The sequence below is a fragment of the Chiroxiphia lanceolata genome, chromosome 9 (genome assembly GCF_009829145.1).
Source record: "Chiroxiphia lanceolata isolate bChiLan1 chromosome 9, bChiLan1.pri, whole genome shotgun sequence".
NCBI classification, from domain to species: domain Eukaryota; kingdom Metazoa; phylum Chordata; class Aves; order Passeriformes; family Pipridae; genus Chiroxiphia; species Chiroxiphia lanceolata.
In genome coordinates, this window is record NC_045645.1 from 10,061,845 (window position 1) to 10,077,926 (window position 16,082).

Consider the following 16,082-nt stretch of genomic DNA (forward strand, 5'->3'; position numbering starts at 1 on the left):
AGAAAAGAAAAATGTATGCCTTGAGTGCTTTGATATTTTAAGTGATGTTGGAGTCAAGGTCGCTTCTTCAGTGCTTAGTGCCTGCAGCTATGTGGGGCTGCACTGTAGAGGGGCAAAGAGATTTGCACAAAAATGCTTAACATTTCCTAATGGGGATTGTTTGGAATTTCCCATTCCATGGAAAAAAAAAAAATTTAATATTTTGATTTTCTGACTCCATTCAAAGGAAAACACACAGTAAAATATTGGAATTTCTCAAGGGAAACCCCCAAGTTCAAAGCTGCCTTAATAAAGTGAGGAATGGCAAGGAGAAACCCCAAGCATTTTTGGTGACTAGAAATATCAGCAGATTGGCTTCCTCTTCATAAGGTTACCTACCTTGGCTGATAAGTGTAGATAGGGGGAAATACCATACGGATGTCTCTTGAGGATACACTTCCCTTCTGACTCCTGACACCCTCACCGGTTTCCTGGAGAACTTAAACCCACCCATGAAAGGTTTTCCATGGGTGGAGCAGGGTGACTGCTTTACAGCCAAACCCACCTCCATGCCCCAACCTCACTCCACTCCTGTTCACTTTGGCACCTTAGTTTTGCCTCTCTTTGTTCTTAAGCTCATTTTCTGTTTAATAAACCCCTTGATTACCTGGCTTTTATCTGCAAAATGTATATATTTTCCTCATAACAAAAAATAAAGCACAGCAGCTGATGAATGGACGTGAACTGCCCCAAAAGGCTGCCCTTTCCCCACTGCAGCAGTGGGTGCAGGGGCAAATGAAGCTCTTTCCATGCCATTTTCCCCCCCTTCAGTACTTAAACAAAAATAACTGCTCGTAAATATAACCAAATTGGGAGAAAACGTCCTGAGGCAAACTGGAAGCTCATTACAGGTCCAGTGCTGTAAATGTTTGTGTTAGGTTTCCATTAAAGCACAATGTGTATTTTGGGAGGTTGGCTACAGGCATTCTGTTCTCTCCCAGAGCCTCTGGCTCCTTGCAGAGGTGCCAGCCTGTCGAAGGCTGTACCGCTATGTGCTAATATCTTCTCCCAGTGAGGTCTGACGGTGGTTCATTAGCTTAAGCAGTAATCTATGCTGCCTGTTCTTATTTGTATGGAGACCTGCTCTGCAAGAAAGCTGTTTTCCATGCTCTTTCCTCTGAACAGTTAATCCACCTGCTCGGTGCCTAACCCGAGCAGAACGTCTCCCTTTGCTGCAAGATAAGACATGCATGGCTTAATGCCTCCAGTAAACCTGCCTTCTCTATTCAAATCTTCCTGCAATAGCTTAGCCAGGCAATTGTCTTCCTATTTTCAGTGCCAGTTCAGACAGGGAGCAGGCACACAGTTATTTGAATATTTTGTCCATAATAAATAAGACTGAAGATGTAACCCTCTGTCTAACCCTGCTAATACCCCTCCAGCCTATTAGCATGGGGTGGGTGGAAAGTCTTCTGCAGGCTTTTGTTCAGCCTGGGTTTGCTGGTGTCTGTGCAGTTATCTGCTGTCAACCTATCCTCTATCAACCCCTGCTGCTGCTGCTCTGTGCTCTCAGCAAGGTCACATCTGCATTCAGCTTTGCTCTGGCTTTGCTGGTACATCAGCTGCAGTGCAAGAATTTAGCATAGAGGTGACTTCCAGTTCCTCTGTAGCTCCTTTGGAAAGCTGGAATCTTTATAGATTGTTGTGCTCTGTGAGTTTAAAGGCACATATTAATCCACGACAAAATCATCTTTCCAAGACTTAACCCTTCAGCTTCACATCACCCCATGGAGTCATCTCCAAACCTTAAGACTTTTGCCATATGTTCCCTGGCTCATGGTGGCCAAGTTCACTTGCCTAGCTGTGTCATACCTGCTTTAAACCAAGTATAAAGGTATTTATCCCCCCCCAAGCTTGGAAATGATGCCCACCTTCAATGTTGCTTGATGAAATGCATCTTACACATTGGTTTGGAAGTCATTAATGCTCATTTTGAAAAGGGGCCTCTTCTGCAGCTACAGACAACCCCATGAAGAGGGTTATCTGCTGTTCAGAAGTACCCTAAGGTCTAGCAGATAAGATGCCTGACTGAAGAAGGCTTGAAGCAGGGCAAATGCTGTCAAGCCTCTATTCTCCCAGGGCCTGGAAGGTGGAGGGGTTAAGACCTGATAAGGAATCTCTCCTTTAGGAGAGCACCAGATTAAATCTGACCTACAAGCAGAAGGTGCTCCTGTCTAATTGCTTGTACAAAGGAAATTTGGTCTCCAGCTGGTCCCTTCCCCACTGATTTTGTGAGAACTTGGAGCCTTTCTCAGGTTCTTGTAGGGGAAGCAAAAGCCTGAGCAAATTTTAAACCTAGAAGCATTATTTATGAGGAAACCCCATGAAAAGTTAATCAGGGAATTCAGCTCTGGGAAAATGGCTCAATTTAACAAGAAAAAGCTTTTTGACAAGTAAAAGGAAAAGGATATGGGGCATGGGAACACAGAAGCAGTTATTAATGAAAACCAAGGGAAGAATTAACATATTTTTAACAGTGAGGCCAATGAGCCAGTGGGAGAACTGGCCAAGGGATGTGGGAAATCCAATTTAATCTGTCAACTTCATATCAAGCCCGGATGTCTTCCTAAAGGACTTGCAGTACCTTGGCCATAGGCAGCTAAGAGCTACTGGATGATTTCTGAGCAAGGGCTGGAGCATCCCACCGGCCTCAGCATTAAATAATTTGTTGATGGTCACTGTTGGTGACTCTCAGAGGTAGGTGAGTTGCAAATGCCACGTCTAACAGACCCAGATTTGCACCATATCCATTCAAGGGTTAGGTCTGCTGAAAAGAATTACCTCTCCTGAATTAAGTAGTGTTTTTTCAGCTGCAGTTGTCTCATCGTTTACAAGCAAAACTTTCATAGACATTTTCTGGGTTTTATTGTTTTCCCATGGAAAGAAATACCTTGTAAAGAAAAAAAAATCCCCATTTTTTTGTTTTAAATAAAAGGTTGAATGGGCTTTTTCCTCCTTCCCCTAAGTCTTGGGAGCTATTCTTCCTTTAATTTAAGCAAGGCTTATATCAGTTGACGTTATTCTTGTGCTTACTTGACTTGAGGTAAACACGACTAATCCTGCTTAAAACTGAACTAAGAATACCTACACAGTTTAATGAAATGGATTAAAATTTTACCTCATATTAAACATTAACAACTTTTCTTGTTCAGACAAGCCCTGGGAGGCTGGAACAATGTTACTCATTTGCCTTCAACATCACTAAAATTTCTTTGAAAATAAGCAAATTATGCACTTGTGCAGAAGGCAGGTCCCTTTGAAATCATGGTGCTCATGGGAGATCTGGCTCCCTTCCTCCTTTGGATAAAAAGAGGATTTCTTTTCTTTTTTAGATTTTATTTTCTTTTTAGATTTTATTTTCTTTTTAGATTTTATTTTCTTTTGGAGTTAAAACAGCACTGTTGTTTCTGTTCCATTCATGGTGTTTCTCCAGGGGAAAAATCAGCCTAGTAAGAATTAAATGCTCCTTTATTTAATTTATATCTCAGGCTGACCTCAGCTCTCATGCAGTCACACCACACACCTGGAAATGGAGATGTCAAAGTGTGATGGGAAAGCCAAGATTTTCACACCAGTTCCTGTACAAATGAAGTGATGGCTTTGTTTCAATTTATTCATTTTTCAGGTGGGAAAGAGAAGTCACATTATTTCAAGTTTTGGTATGTTTTGAATCACTTCAAAGATTTCAGGAGCAGGCTGAATTCCCCACAATTCCCATTTCTCCCATCCATAGATATGTGTGTACACACAGTTTGGTGTTTTGGTGGTTCTGTTTCTCAACTTTCTGCTGACACGTGGAAACACTAAAAGGTGTTTTTCTTAAATAATAGCCCATTGTTCCTGCTGGTTATGAACCCTTCACATAAAGTGAGATCAAACCCTGCAGAGTTCATGCCTTTAGACACCGCAGATGCTGATGCCTTTGCCACCAGCACTGAGTTGTCTGGCAGCCTCACACTTCACGTGTCCCGAAACGCAGCACACAGAGCCACCTGATGAAAGATAAAAACAAAACAGAAGCAAAGATGGTTATTTTCTGGGTTAAAGACAAAAATTAAATGCTGCACGAGGCCACACCACTATATATTAAAAGCAGCGTTGCCTGCGAGCTACCGCCGCGGTGGCAGTCGGCTCTAGAGCGGGGCAGGAACTCGTAGAACAAGACTTTCTAAGGAAACTGGGAGATGTTCCTGGTGACTTCACTCCCTTCTAGCTACAGATAGGATGAGGCGGGGACTCAACACAACCAGTTGGATCATTATTACCCAAACACACACATAGGTGTAGTCTGTGCCCCGAGGAAATTATAACTCAGGACAAGCTAACGCAGGCAATCCTGCGCCGGCTGGTGCCAGTGGGGGTGGCGTGCAAAGGTGATAATTGAAAGTTGTTGGGTTTTGGGGTTTGTTTGCGTGTATTTTTCCCCTCACTGAGTCAACAGGAGGTTGTTTTCTACCTTCTCTTTCTTCAGTGAAGGTGACAGCTTCTATTCAATTGTGATGTAGCTTGGTAAGACAAACAGTTGGCAATCAGGGCTGTGTCAGAAGCATCACCTGGCACCCAGGGAACAAGGGTAGGAAAGTCTGGAGGGAAGGGGCAGTAGGTCCTGTCTGTGGGCAGGTATAGGGACCAGAAGCCAGGAGAGAAGTGATTCACTTCATTCATAGAAGTCTGGACTTCTGATCTGGTCTCCAGAGGAAAACACAAGGCAGGAATCACTTGCCTTTTGAGAAGAGAATAGTGGATGAAGGCAGAGGGTGTGTCAAAGGAAAGGGACAATGGGGGGAGAAATTCAATTGAAGTGGGGTGCTGACTCCAAGGACAGTCATGCTGCACCCCAGCCATGGATATGGGCTTGACATCAGCCCTCTGGTGCAGCAGGACCTCAGCCTAACCTGTCCTCTAGCTCCACGGCTGAATGCTGGTTTCAGCTTTACAAACAGCTGGGTGAAACCTTCGGACACCCAAAACAAGGCAGGTTTGGAGCATGAGAAAAACAGGTCTCTGCTTGTGGGATGAATCTCCTTCCTCCCCCCTCCCTTGATTGAGAACTTCATATCCGAAAATCATTGAGCAGAAGTACAACAGCTTCAGCCTCTGAAGGCTGCCAAGCATTCTTGCTGAGTGAAGCTGTTTAGGTACACCGAGACATGGCCGAACCTAGCGCTTGCGTAAACCTTTCTTGCCCTGGAACAAAGGACCTGCTCCCATGGCAGTCAGGTGCATTCACGAATCCCTGCCTTTGAAAACACGCTGAACCGGTCTCTGTGCAAAAAAAGACAGGTTTGACCAGAATGTCCCCTTGTGCAGAAAGGATCTGCCAGCCAGGCCCCAGCATCAAAGGCAGACGGCTGGGTGCTCCACAGCCTCCGATTAGCATCAGTATGAGCAGAGCACAGGTTTTGCAGTACTAAAGGCCACAACCAGCATCCAGCCTCAGGCTCCAGCAACACGTCTTGTTTGCATGAGCACATCTGAGTTTGTTCATCTGTCTGCCTTGCCAGGATCACTGCAGGGAGCTACAGCGTGCAAACCCCAAAGTCTCCTGGCTGCTCAGCACCCCAGCAGGAAGGATGAAACACCACAGCACCAGCAGTGCAAGGTGCAAGCATCAGATGCACCTGCAGACACTGCAGAAGTGGTTGCCTCAGGATCCAAGCACTCGTATGGATTTGGGTTTGTTTTCTTTTCCATTTCACCCATTTCTCTTTCACTTCCTTCCTGCCCCTCAGGAAGTACTGGCAATAGATACGCCCTGTCGCTGTGCTTAGGGCTTGAGGTATCTACACCTCTGCTCCTTTGGCTTTCACTTCTCTGTGGGGTTTCATTGAAATGCTCATTTAAAATCAGTGCTCATTTCCTTCTGTATCACCAAAAAGGTGCCCAGAAAGGTCTCCATGGACTGTGACACTACATATCACCTTCTCCCACCTGTGCCTCCAGTAATTATCACTTCATTTAATTCCCAACCAGTCAGTACGGGTGAGCCCCACCAAAGCTGCACCCACCCACCCAGCACATGCTGCCGTGCGAAGCTGCCCTTACCCTCCCGGGATCGGATGGAATCCGACAGCACCGGAGAGGCAGACAGGAAGCAGAGGAGGAAACGACCATTGCTCAGCCAGAAATAGGACTTGGCACTGCTGATGCTCAGCCCCATGCTATAGTGTCCAAGCCTGTAGCCTTCTATACATTTATCCATGGCCTTTTCTCCCTCTCGCCAAGATGACCCACACATCCTGAGTGAGGTCCCATGACTTGCTGGCCCCACAGCCCTGTCCTGGCTCTTATCACCTCCGGTGCTGTTTCCCCTCTGACACTTCTCCAAGCCCTCCTCTTTCACCCAGACATCTGTATTCCTGTTTTTTCCAAGTAGCTGGGGTTAAGATGCAGGCAAACACTTTTCTCAGCCCAGGGCTTGCTGCACCAGAGCCAGCTCTGCACATGAAGGGCTCCATGGGGCCAGGCTCCTGCCAGGCACAGGCAGACATGGCAGTGTTACCTCCTCCCATGTGGATTAGTTATATCCAGGCAACATATTTTGGAGATAAACTGGAGATTAAGCTTCTGTCCTCAACAGCCATTGCCCTAAAGCTGATGTGTAACCTCTACAACCCACTCAATCCCCAAACACTTTTACACTCAAGTCACACATGGCACCATGAAAACTTTCTTTGCATTTAGGACAGGTGTGGGTTTACGAAGTTTTTCCACATGTAATAAAATATTACTTCTAATTAGGATAATAATAGCAAGTGCTAGCTGAGTTCTGCTGGCTTAATTTCCACCTGCTCTTTATTTGCAGTTTGATGTGGTATTCACTTCCTGTCATGCATTCTTGCATATTATTTCTGTGCTGTGTTATCTCGCTGATGTGGTTCACCCAAGGAGTGGTCGAAACGCAACTTTGACCGTGTGTCACCACCAAGAAGTTCATTTGCTTCTGTAGGAGGAGGAAAATAACAATAATAAAAAAAATAAAATCAAGGCTGCCTCGTAACTGTATGCTGTGCACATGTGCCTTTCTGAGAACATGTTGTTGTGGCATTTTTTTTTTCTTCTTTTCCCCTTCCACCCACACTTGCAACCCAGTGAGCTGCATGGTTTTTTGTTCAGCTGCAAAGTGTCTGTTTTTCATGGAAAAGGTGTATGTGCAGGGGGCCCTCCTAGGCAGGGGTTGTCCAGGACAGCCAGCAGCTGTTAATTTCTTTAAATAAACATTGCTAAAGATGCCCTCAATAAAATGAGATTTGCTTTAAGACTAGGCATACCAAAGAACAGATCAATGCAAAAACCCCATGAGTGTCCCCAGCCAGGAGCTGGTGGGACCTTCTCACATGCCCATTGAAAGCAGCATCAGGTCCTTTTTATCTACATGCCCTCCTGAACTATCACATCCCCAAATGTCATTCAACATCCACATCACAGTCTCAATTAGGCAGGGACCTTATTTCTCTGGCAAGGGAAGGACAACCCAAAGGCAGAACACAACGTGCACCAGGATGTTTAGTTGTGTTATGAGCTTTTATTTAAAAAGCACATTTATACAGCAATAATTTCGCAGATACAAACTTCAGTTTTGTATTCTACAAAAGTCTTTGAATATTCTTCTCTTTACAAAATGGAACATTACAAAAATACAGACAATTTAATATGATTTTTTTATACAAGTGTCTCTAATTGTAGTTATTTTCATTAAAATATTACTACCACAGACCTACAATATTTTAGTCGACTATAAAAAAATTAATTCAATGCTTTTTTAAGCAGCAAAATGTAAATAACACAGGTCAGGACACAGTTTATAGTCATAGTGGATATATCTAAAATTGTTTCAGAAATAATATTTTACATAGTTAATTTTTAAGGTTTTATACATTATTTATATAATATTTATAATATAAAAAAAATCATAGCTTGCTATAAGTTGAAATGATAGGACGGATTCTGTAAGAAGGATGTGCAAATGGCCGTTCTGCATGTTTTGCGGGATCCCTTTGCAAGCGCGCTTGGTGAAAGGGCTGCAAACCAAGAACCTGTGGTTTCTGGGCAAAAAAAATTAGTCATCACACTCAATATCGGCACAACTGATTTACCACCAGTGTGACCCAGCGGAGCACAGGACCTGGTACCTGCCATGGAGCACACCGGGGTGCCCAAGGGAGGAAGAGGAGGAGGAGGAGGAGGAAGGGATGCACAAACCGACTGACACCCAGGTCAGGACGTGCCGCCCAGCAGCCCGTCCCAAAACTGCAGAATAAAAGTTTCCCCAGGACTCAGCCCCGAGGTTGTAGTGCGAACGAGTCTTCGGCAGAGCCGCCACTACCCACTTGCAAACCGCCAGCTCCCGTGGGCACACAGAAAATCTGCTGTGATTTTTTTGGGGAGGGGGATGGCCAGGAAGTGGAGGATGCTCTTTTCACAAAGGGCCATGTTGGGGGCTCAGACAGGATGAACCCTCACCAGGGAGCGAGCAGAGAGGAAGAAATGCGGCTTCTCTGCGCGGAGGAGGGAGATCTCCAGCCTCACTGCGCGTCTCAGGGCCGCTTGTTAAAGGCAGGTAGTGTGAACAGAGAGAACAGAGACCCTTCAGAGATCTTGGACTGGGCAAGCTTCTTCTAAATTAAGTCACAGTATGGAATAGAGGAGGCAAAAATAAACTAGGATCAAAAGGAGAAAAAAGCATCTCTTACAAACCAACCCCAGATCTTGACTCAGTGCTGTTGCTTGTATATAGTGCTATACAATTTAGACATGAGTTGTTTTTTTTCTCGCAGGCATTGGAAATCTTCATAGGAAGAAAAAACCTAGGATGGCCAGCTTTCCAAAAACCCCTTAGTGTTCATTGGGCTATGAACAATTTGGCGTTCACTACAACATGAACACTCAAACCAATTGCACATCCAGAACTCCGGCACCTCTCTTTGTTTGTTCGGCTTTTGTGTTTTGTGGTTTTTTTCTTTCTCATTGTCGCCTTTGCCTTAGTTGACCACCACCATCCCTTTCATCAAAATGTCGCAAGTTGAAAAGACCACAGAGTAAGACTTTACTGGTCGGGCAAGAAAGTCTCTCCCTACATTCTACTGTCTGATGAGATTTGAGAGCAGCAGGTAGTTGCTGTCAGCAGTCATTTTTTTGCAAAAAAAAAAAAAAGTTTAAAATAAAATACAACACCCATCCGATTTCTCGAAGTTCTACACCATGTTGTGATGGTTATTCCTCTCAATGATGTCCACAGGTGAAAGGATCTCCTTCCGGATGGGCGGTGGAGGCAGGCAAGTCTTTGTCTTGGGCTTGAAGAGATCTGAGACGTAAAACACCTGTAGAAGGAAGTGAAAAAGGCAAACTTAGCCACACTGGGTGATGCTTCGTTTGAAAAGTTGGTTTACAGAGTATATAGACATCTCTAATCTGCAAAAGTAGCTCTTTTTGTGCTATTGAATGCCTGCCTGTAACACCAATAGCTGTGAAATCCCAAGTGCCTGCTACCACCTTTCTGTACAGTGCAGAAAAAGGCTCAGGCCTCTCAAAACAGTGTAAAAACATGACGGAACAACTTCATTTCTCACTGCATAATCACTGAGTGCAACACCCAAACCTCTGCTGAATGGGTTGAAAAGCCAGGAAACAGATACACGACCTGCACTCCAATAAAATAACAAAGGTCTCCAAAGGGCTGTCCTCACTCATGGTGCGTGGTTTCAGGGACGGAGTCGGTGTGAAACAATTCATTCAGCCAGATATCAGGTAGGCAATTAAAAGCTTTCAAATCAAAGCTGTGTTAAAAGTTATCAGCAATGAGTCAATGGTGAGTGACGCTCCTCATGCCCCCACCAAAGTACCGATACAGAGCCAGGGTTTGGTCCTGAAGCCAAAGGCTAAGGAGTGGAGGAGTTATTCCTGACTACTTCTTCCTAAATATCCCGTGATGTAAGCCCTCTCCAGGATGTGAAAAAGGTTGGCAATTTCGGAAGGTAGCAACACAATAAGAAACAAAATGCTGGGAGGAAACTTCCACATCCTCTTTTGGCAGCCACCGCACAAAGCTTATCAGTCTTCCAGGACCGGGGCACTTTCACCCTTGCCAGAGCTCAGCCCTGTTCCAGAAGGGAAAAGAGTCAGACAGCAGCACAGATCCTCTGGATGGTGTGAGAAGTGGCAAAAACTCATCATTTTGTTACCTGGCACCAAAGTTTCAAGCTTCTGTCCTGCCACCGACTGCGTCTGCCAGCCCAAATTGGCCAGCTCATCTCGGACATCCTTAAGCTCTGATAATCTGGACCGAGCTGTGAGTTTGCTAAATTGAAGTCCCAGGATGACCAGCACATGGCCATAGGAATTAGCAGTACATTTGTGTTTTCTCCCACAGTACTCTAATGCAACATTTAAGCAACCAGATAAATCAGGTGAAAAAATAATTCCAAGATGCTCAAAGAATAATATTAGATTACTACTTCCAGGCTGGGTAACACAGGAAGGAAGCAAAGGTTTTCCCTACCTGCATCTCCATATTTTCTAACTACCCAGAGCCCTGTGCAGCAGGTCTAGTTGTCCTTGGAAATAACTTTGGCAAGTCCCTATCAGCAGATAAGGCACCAAGCTGAACAGACAGCAAACCTGTTGTAAGCAGCAATTTACTCCTACAGTTGTAACTGGGAATGCAGGAAGCTGAGCTGTTGTTGCTTGGCTTTTATTGCTTTGTGGAAAAGCAGAGAAGGAGACAATTTATAAAACAGTTCTTTTTTTAGTGTATGTGCTGGTGTCTGGCCATCTAATCGTATAACAGAGACCATAAAGTTGTTTACAGGGCATCCAAGTGGCAGCATTTGTACCTTTGGTTAAATAACAGGATCCAGCTGACCTCACCAAGGATCACAAGCTGGAGTCTGGCCTCTTGCTGCAGCACTATGCTGTAAAAGCATGTTAAACTGCTCTGGCACTGGGTTTCTTTTGGATTGTTAATAACTCTAACACCCCCATTTGGCTGGTTTGGTGCACTTCTGATGCCATCTCAAATACTTGTCCACCTTGGAGAACTGGATTCAATCAAAAAGATGTCGAACTTCTGCACCAAGATAGCCATGACAAATCAATTTATAGGAGGAGATTGCTGAGTGCAAGAAGCATATGGGGATTGCACCGAGTTTGGTCCTTATTTTGGACAGGAATGAGTTATGGTGGAGTGTCATCCTGGGTATTTTAGCTTTTACTGTGCTGCTTTTCAGGGTTTCATTCAGAGACTGGTTAAGAGGTTTCATTTCTCTTTAAACTGTATTTCACTTTAACATGGCTGGAGGTTATATAAACATTTATAGGAATCATGAAACGTGATCTTTGGGGGTTAAAAGTGTGTTAAATCCTCCTAATGCTTGAACTGTTTAACACAAAAAAGGACTAATAAACGTGTGAAGTTTTTCACTTGGATTAGCTCCATTTCCTGTAGAAGGTGCTCTCCACCCATAAAGAAAACTTGACAGGAGAAGGCTGAGAGCATTTTATACAAGTAAGCCAATATCTTGTATTCCAACTTAACAATTCCTATTACTTTTCATTATATTGAAGAAATTTTTAATCATATACAGAGAGCTTAAAACAACTCATCTAAGCTAACCAGAGCAACACTGGGAGCATGTCCTTCCAACATCCCCCTTTTCTCTCTCCCTCAGATGAGACATAAACTACACAACACATAGCAAGCATATAAAAACTATTTCTATTTAAGAAATCCTCATCGTATTTCACCCTGGATCCAAGTCTGAATGTTTCATCAGCTGGAAGTGCTTGACATTAATGTCTTCTGCTTGTTATTTCAGGCACTGAAAGACAAACGTGTCTGCTGCAGCACGACCTGGATTTAAGCTCTGGCAGCCTTCGGAGATGAAATCCACAATTGGTTTCTTCTGAAAATTATGGCCTGATAACTGTGGTGTTTTAACAGCTCTTGACTATCAGCAGAGTGGACTCCTGAGTGCTTTGCTGGGGAAGGGGTGGCTGAGAGCACCCAAGGTTGGAGGTGATGAGTCTCCTCTGTTTCAGAGGCTCGGACACAAGAGCTGGGCAAGAACCACCAGAACATACCAATAATTTTAGCAAAAAGCTGCTAAACTACTCATTCAATGAAAACTCCAGGGAGTGCCAGGATGACTCTTCCTCTTGTCCCTCGCTGCCATGCCCCAAGATAGAGGAAAGTCTGCCAGCCCCTCCTAGGCAAAGGGTCCCACCAGCAAAGCCAGGTTCTAGAGAACACCAGCATAACCTGATGGTTCCTTGCAAGCTGATGAAATGGGACAAGGGTTGGGTTTAAACCCTGCCCTGAGTACTAAGCTGCGGCCTGAGACATTCCGAGTCACTGAGCTATGCCTGCAAAGGCCTTGGAGACAACTGCCCCTTCCACAAGCCAGCTGGGAGAGCAACACAGGTTGCCCCAGGCTTGCAGGCAAACCAGAGCCTGCCTGGGAAACTCCAGGCAGCTGCTTCCTATGTCGGTTTACCTCGACACAGGAAAACTAACCCAGCACCGCCACAGCCTCCCCTTCCCAGCACAGCTTCCAGCTGCCGGAGGGCTGGGAGGGGACAGCTAGGCCTGCTGCTTGTCCCAGCCAGGAAGCAGCCGGACACCCATCCCGAGCATCCGGAGAGCTATTGTCTTTCTGAAACCGCTGCTGGGATCCTGAGATGGATTGTCTGGTCCCCACTCCCCTTATGTATTGCTGTTATTCCACTTCTCAAGCATAAAAACACACACACTTCTCTCACTTCCCCCTCTGGATTTGCCGGCTCCACATGGGACACCAGCATCAAGCAGTGGGAAAACCCAGCAGCTACTGCTCAGAGAGTTAATAATACTTCATAAAAACTTTCCAACAATGACATTTTTATTTCAGCTTTGGAATATTATCAATGAGTGGGAAGTACATAAATAACCTATTCTCTCTCCTTGCAAAATGTAACATGAGTGAACTTAACTCGTTGTCTCCTAGGCTGACATACTTTTAGATCAGCTAAAAAACAGTTTTAAAAAAACAAACCAAAAAGTGGTGAGCTGTTAAAGTCTTGCTTTCAGGAGCTTGCACAGACACAGAAGCTACCACAACCTCCATCTCCTTTGTGTCTATCTGAGGTAGCTGCCTGACCTGGTGCTCCCCATCCTGCCAGCTTTAAACATCTTCATGTGTCACTTTGAGTTACAGGGCTGTGCAATCAGGTCACCCTTTGGAAAGCAAGTGGCATGAGAACAAGCCCAGCAGCCGAAGACAAGTGGGTACAGCTTTTGTTTGCCACTTTCTCATGAGCCCTTTTGCTCTATGAAAACCCACCACCCATCAAGGCAGTCTGCCTCCCCTTATCAGGCAGACACAGCTCCCATGCCCGGGAACAGCCTCTGGATGGATTGTATTGGGAAGTGCCATAATCCCAACTACTCCAGACTCTGCTTGGGTGCTGGTGGAAAGCCTTGCTAATGAGCCAGTGCTCATTACTGAGAACAGCTGGAAAAGCCAGTGCTGCTGCGCAAGAGGGAAATACTCTCCCTTGACTGAATGACTTCCCGGCACCCTGATCAGCCTGGACTGAGCCTCTGGAGAATGCTGCCTCCTGTCACTTCCTTGGATCTTAAGGGGAGTTACCTGAGATGGCAGAGGCATCTGCTGTTCCCCAAGGACCCTCCCAGTATCCCTGGTGCCATTCCCTGCCCGGTTTTCCATACTTACCACGCAGTAAGCCACCAGGGCTCCCTGTGCAAAGCCTGCCAGCACGTCGGTGGGGTGGTGCTTGTGGTCTGACACGCGGGACAGGCCAGTGTAAAATGCCATCATGATGAGGGTGAACTGGAGGAGGGGACGGAGCAGGCGGGCTCCCTTCCATGTGAATCTGGCCTGCAGATAAAACTGTGGGAAGAGAGGAAAACAAAAAGGTTGTGTAATAATTTGCCCAAATTTGCCCAAAATATGCACATACAGCAGCAACTGCTCTGTGGGGCTGGCCATGAGGCATCCACAACCCTGTGGGTCAAGGAGGGGGGAGCTGTCAGAGAAGAAGGATGCTCCTTGCACATGTGTGGCCTCCATCATGCAGAGCGGAGTGGAGCTGGAGGGATTTTAACTCATAGAGGGGATGCAGGCAGAGATGGATGGGTGCAGATCCTCCTCAGTGAGCCAGGATCAGGGGTTTGGGAAACCTTGCATCCCGGCTCACACCGTGGTCCCACTTCAGCCTCCACACAACATCCCATGGGGCTGAGTAAGGAAATTCTTCTCCATCGCTATTTACTATGCAACAGAAGCAAAGTCCCAAATTTGGGGTATGTAGGACTCACAGCATCTCTCAGAGGCAAAAAAGGAATCAATGCAGGATGCTATACCTTCAGAGTCAGTCCTGAGGATTTCCAGACATGGCCACAACCACTGATGATGTGCACAATGCCATCCTCTAACATGGGAATTCCCTCACTGGGTGGGAATGACATGCAAAGTCCTGGCCCAACCCAAAAAGATGATGTAGACATGATGTCAAATAGGCATTGTACCCCTGTCATGACTATCTCAGGCCCGTTTCCGTTTTAGTTGAGGGGCATGGCTGGTTCCTGTGGGAACCAGGAAGCTGGGTGGGAAGAGAGGACAGGAAAATGGCAACTCACTGCCCATAGATGAGCACAAGGAGGAAGGCTACGGGAAGGGAGGGATGCCAGAGCAACCTTCAGGCTTGGGGAGCAGAGAGACTCAAAGAGTGTAAAAGGTGTGGCAAATGCAGCTCAGCTCCTGCAGCTCAGACTCACAGCCCATGGGCTCAGCTGCAGTAGGTCTGTTCTGCCTGTTTTTAAATGAAGCACTAGAAGTCAGACCTGGTGTGCTTCAAGGGGCTCTGCAACATCAGTGGGCTGGAAAGGGGTTTAATTCCCATTTATGATCCCTTTTACACACCCAGACCACTTTGTACTGCCTTGATATGAAGGGAATGAAGCTCTCGCTGGGTTCCCTGAAACCACAAATAACTTAATGACACCATTTACCTATAAAAGCAGAACTAATTGGGAAGCTGATAAGGGGGAAGCATCATTTTGGCCAATTTAGTACGTTTGGTTGTTGCATAAACATTGTATTTACCCCTTTTTAGAAAGAACACACACTGGGCTCTTCAGAAGAAATGAAACATCATGTCGTTTAAATGGAGCAGATGCTCCAAATTATCCAAATTGTTATCCAATTAACATGGAAGAGAACAGTACCAAAACAGCTTGGTGCTGGCTAATGCACACTATGATACTGGGGAATATATGTGCAAACCAGCCCGAGCCTGGGAACAGAGCCACATCCCCACAGTGCACACCCCACACCATGAAAACGTGTGCACACAATGTACGGGATGAGTTTCAGCTCTCAGACCCCACAGCAGACCCACGCTGATGCAGCCCAGCACATAGACCAGTGGGGTGGTTCTCTAGTTTGTGACGATAATTTTCATTGCCATGGTATTTGTGCACTGAGTGATCTGCCCCTGAGAGTAACTGCGCAGGCACGATACAGTTGTGGATGCCCCATCCCTGCAAGTGTTCCAAGTCCAGGGTGGATGAGGCTTTGAGCAACCTGGTCGAGTGGAAGGTGTCCCTGCCCATGGCACGGGGGTTGGAACCAGGTGATGTTTAAGGTCCCTTCCAATCCAAACCATTCTAGGATTCTATTTTCATGTTCAAGAGCCTCAGCTCAGCCCAGGTGACAGTGCAAAATTCAGGTTCAAGTATCTGCTGAAGAGCAAAGTTAGCTGCAAGTATTATATATTATAAACCATCACTCTTAGTTCTACCAGAAAGACTTGAAACCTGATGTCTTATTTTAATCTTGTGTCTCTGTCACATCAAACCCCTTAAGAAAGAAATTTGCTGCCAGATAATCTGACATTTGTCACTTTAGCAGAGTCTTGACACCTCCTTAAATCATTCCATCCCACAAGCCTGGACTAAACAGGTCATTGAGAGGGGAGGATGCAAAGTATCAATTAAAAATTAGCAATAAAAAGCTAATACCAGGTTTGAACACCCAATAAAACAG

General features: G+C 45.6%; 1 protein-coding gene across 1 annotated transcript in view; it reads right to left on the reverse strand.

Annotated features, from left to right (window-relative positions):
- Positions 1-7,544: 7,544 nt before the first annotated feature.
- Positions 7,545-16,082, reverse strand: part of PLPP3 (phospholipid phosphatase 3) — a 44,203-nt gene continuing 35,665 nt past the window's right edge. The window contains exons 5-6 of the mRNA XM_032696378.1: positions 13,749-13,925; positions 7,545-9,359 (exon numbers count right to left, since the gene is read on the reverse strand). Of these exons, the coding sequence (XP_032552269.1) occupies positions 9,234-9,359; positions 13,749-13,925 (303 nt within the window). The 3' untranslated portion in view covers positions 7,545-9,233. The remainder of the gene's footprint in view (positions 9,360-13,748; positions 13,926-16,082) is intronic.